Genomic DNA, 3,621 nt, shown 5'->3' on the forward strand with positions numbered 1-3,621 from the left:
CGGTTTGCCTATGCTGCCCGAGTTGTTTTCACCCTCGAGATAATGTGCTAACAGCCAAAAATATAATTTTTTTTAGAAGTCATGTTACGGCATCTGTTGAGCTGGCACAGCGTGATACGCGGGGCTCATAAAAACGCCAAACATGGCTCGAGAGCAACAGTAACCGAAAACTACCAATATGATAATGCGTCTGCAACATTATTGCACATTATTTTTGGACCGGCGATAACCAGGGTACCCTCTCTGTGGTCAGCCACAGTATTGATAAGCGTCGGTCAGAGGTTATACAAATTATCATTTACCACCAGGTCAGCAGGTGTTGACTATAAAAACCCGCCTCGGTAAGCCGGAGGCCATCACAAGTAGTGTGTTTGGCGAACGGCGCGATGCGATCGATACTGGCAGTGACCGTTATTTGCGTGTTTGCACTCGCAAATGGCAACTACATGACCAAAGATGTGAAATATGGTGATAAAACGTTTCTCGTGAAACAGAAGGCGATGTTGGAGATATTCCAGCATATCCATCAACCGGAACTGCATACGAGTCTGTGGGAAGATTCCAAAAAGTACGATGTTGAGCAGAACATTGACCACTATACCAACGTGAAAGCCGTGACGGAATTTGTGAAAATCTATAAACATGGAATGTTACCGATGGAGGAGATTTTCTCCATTCACAACGAATTCCACCGGGAGGAAGTGATCGCACTGTTCCATTTGTTCTACTATGCGAAGGATTGGGACACTTTCTACAAAACCATGTGCTGGGCCCGTTTCCATGTGAACGAAGGTATGTTCGTGTATGCAGTGACCGTTGCTGTCCTTCATCGGCCAGATATGCAAGGAATCGTACTGCCCGCTCCGTATGAAATCTATCCATTCTATTTCTTCAACGATATGGTTGTCAGCAAAGCTCAACGCTACAAGATGCAAGGTTTTTACAAGATGAAGAAGATCAACGATGTCTACACTGTCGTGATTCCGAGCAACTACACCAACTATTACGTACATACAGGCCCGGATCAACGAGTTGCCTATTTCACCGAAGATATCGGACTAAACTCGTACTATTACTATTTCCATGCAGACTATCCCTTCTGGATGGGAGGCAAGGAGTTTGGACTCTATAAAGATCGCCGAGGAGAATTCTATCTGTACCAGCATCAGCAATTCCTTGCTCGCTACTATCTGGAGCGCTTGTCCAACGATCTTGGGGTAATTCCTCCATTAACCTGGCACAAACCAATCACAACCGGTTATTACCCGTATCTGCGGTACTACAACGGGGTTCCTTTCCCGGTACGTGACAACTACTTTACGGCAACGAACGAAAAGAGTTACCTGCTGGAAGAAATCGAGGACTACGAACATCGCATCATGGAAGCTATCGATCAAGGATATGTCATGCTTCCCGATGGCGGATACGTCAACATCACTACCCCATCGGGCATCGAATATCTCGGTAATCTCATCCAAACCAACGGTGACAGCGTCAACAGTCGCTATTACGGCTACCTGGAAATAATAGCGAAGTTCTTCCTGGGGGGTTCCTTCAAGATGTTCAACGAGTATCGTTTCATCCCATCCGTTCTGGAAAAGTTTGAAACCACTATGCGCGATCCAGTGTTCTATCAGCTGTACAAGCGCATAATCAGATTCTACTACCGCTGGCGCGACCAACTTCCACCTTACACTAAGGAACAGCTGCTCTTCCCTGGTGTCAAGATCGAATCTGTAGAAATGGACAAGTTGGTGACGTATTTCGATAAGTTCGATGCTGACATAACCAATGCCGTGGACGTGGAAGTATTTGACACCACCACCATGAAGACAACCGACATGAAGAAATTTGGCAAGATGGCTCATTATCAGGGTGAAGACTTCGTTATCTATGCTCGTGTTCCACGACTGAACCATCTACCGTTCACTTTCAATCTGAATGTTGTCTCCGATAAGGCCCAGAAAGCAGTTGTAGTAGTGTTCGTCGGGCCCAAACATGACCAGTACGGAAACGTTTACGGAGTTAACGAGAACCGCGAAAATTTCTTCGAGCTAGAACACTTCCTAGTTGATCTGGTTCCTGGCAAGAATTTGATAACTCGCAACTCACAGGACTTTAGCTGGTTCGTCAAGGATCGAACGACCTACTTTGAGCTGTACAAGCAGGTTATGCTTGCCTACCAGGGACAGGGTAAGTTCCCACTGGATATGTCCGAAGCGCATTGCGGATTCCCAGCCCGAATGATGCTTCCGAAGGGTAAAAAGGGAGGCATGCCGTTCCAGTTCTTCTTCATGGTAGCCCCCTATACGGCACCAAAGGTCGAACGCTTCACTGGGTACGATCCGGTGCTATCCTGCGGAGTCGGTTCCGGTGCCCGCTATATTGACCAGCTACCGTTCGGCTATCCGTTCGAGCGCAAGATCGACGAGAGCGTCTGGTTCACACCGAACATGAAGTACTACGAGACGATGATCTACCACAAGAGTGAAACGGAAGTTAACGCGGTGGTAGTTTAAATGTGGTGAAGGCTTTAATGGTGGGTGAACATCGAGGAATCCTTTCTCTAGTTTAAATTTCTCGAGATCGTGTGTAACGGTAGATGTAAATGCATAAATATGTTATCTGATGTTATTGTCTTAATTTTCTACAAATTACATCCGAAAATCGCCTAAGTATCGATAACGCTAAGTACGAGGTTCAAATTTTAGTAAAGACGATTGCATACGGCATACAATGAATATTTCATAACTGTTCTTCACACACATATATGAGTTTAATAATATAGAATTGAACCACTGTGCAATCTTAGTTACGAAGAAGAGTAACGGTGAATTTTCATATCATCAGAATTATTTTTTCATGATGAATTTATAACATTTGTGCCATATCTTCCTTTTTGCCTTTCTCCTAGAAAGGCATAGCAATCACTGGAAAAACCAATGGTATAAAAGTGCTGGTCGAATCTCGTATATCAATCGACTTAGTTTGACGCGCTGAGCATTTTCTGTATGTGTGTGTGTGCGTATGTGTGTGTGTGTGTATGTGTGTGTGTAACGCTCTCCCAATCTCACTCGATTTTCTCAGAGATGGCTGGACCGATCTTCATGAAACTGCAAATGAGAGGTCTAGTTGCCCCATAAGACTCTATTGAATTTCATTGCAATCGGATTTTTAGTTTAGAGGTTATGTTCAGAAATGAAAAATCACGAAACATAAATATCTCAGAAACTACTCAACAGATTTTAACGAAATTAGTTTTAAATGAACGAACTACTTTAAAAACCCTTAATTTTTGAGTTTAATGAAGATTTAACGTGTGGTTCAGAAGTTATTTAAAGAAACGTGTTCTGGGGAGTGTTTAATCTCACTCATGTTTCTCAGAGATGGCTGAACCGATTTCCACAAAATCAGTGTCATTTGAAAGGTCTAACTTCGCCATAAGATCCTATTGATTTATTTTGCAATTGGACTATTACTTCGCCTGTTATGTTTAAAAATGTGAAATCCAGTTTTGAAAAGAAACATATTCCGAAGACTACTTAAACTCACTCACTTTTCTCAGAGATGGCTGAACCGATTTCCTCGAAATTAGTGTCAAATGAAAAGTCTAGCTGCCTC

General features: G+C 43.4%; 1 protein-coding gene across 1 annotated transcript; it reads left to right on the forward strand.

Annotated features, from left to right (window-relative positions):
* The first annotated feature begins 340 nt into the window (after positions 1 to 340).
* LOC129721283 (hexamerin-1.1-like) lies at positions 341 to 2,629 on the forward strand. Its single transcript, XM_055673681.1, has one exon. The coding sequence runs from the start codon at positions 387 to 389 to the stop codon at positions 2,517 to 2,519; it is 2,133 nt and encodes a 710-aa protein (XP_055529656.1). The 5' UTR covers positions 341 to 386; the 3' UTR covers positions 2,520 to 2,629.
* The last annotated feature ends 992 nt before the right edge of the window (positions 2,630 to 3,621 follow it).

Source organism: Wyeomyia smithii, chromosome 1, assembly GCF_029784165.1.
Source record: "Wyeomyia smithii strain HCP4-BCI-WySm-NY-G18 chromosome 1, ASM2978416v1, whole genome shotgun sequence".
Classification (NCBI taxonomy): domain Eukaryota; kingdom Metazoa; phylum Arthropoda; class Insecta; order Diptera; family Culicidae; genus Wyeomyia; species Wyeomyia smithii.

Excerpts from the sequence above, each read along its gene's own strand:
- LOC129721283 (XM_055673681.1), top strand. The coding sequence starts at position 387 with ATGCGATCGATACTGGCAGTGACCGTTATTTGCGTGTTTGCACTCGCA.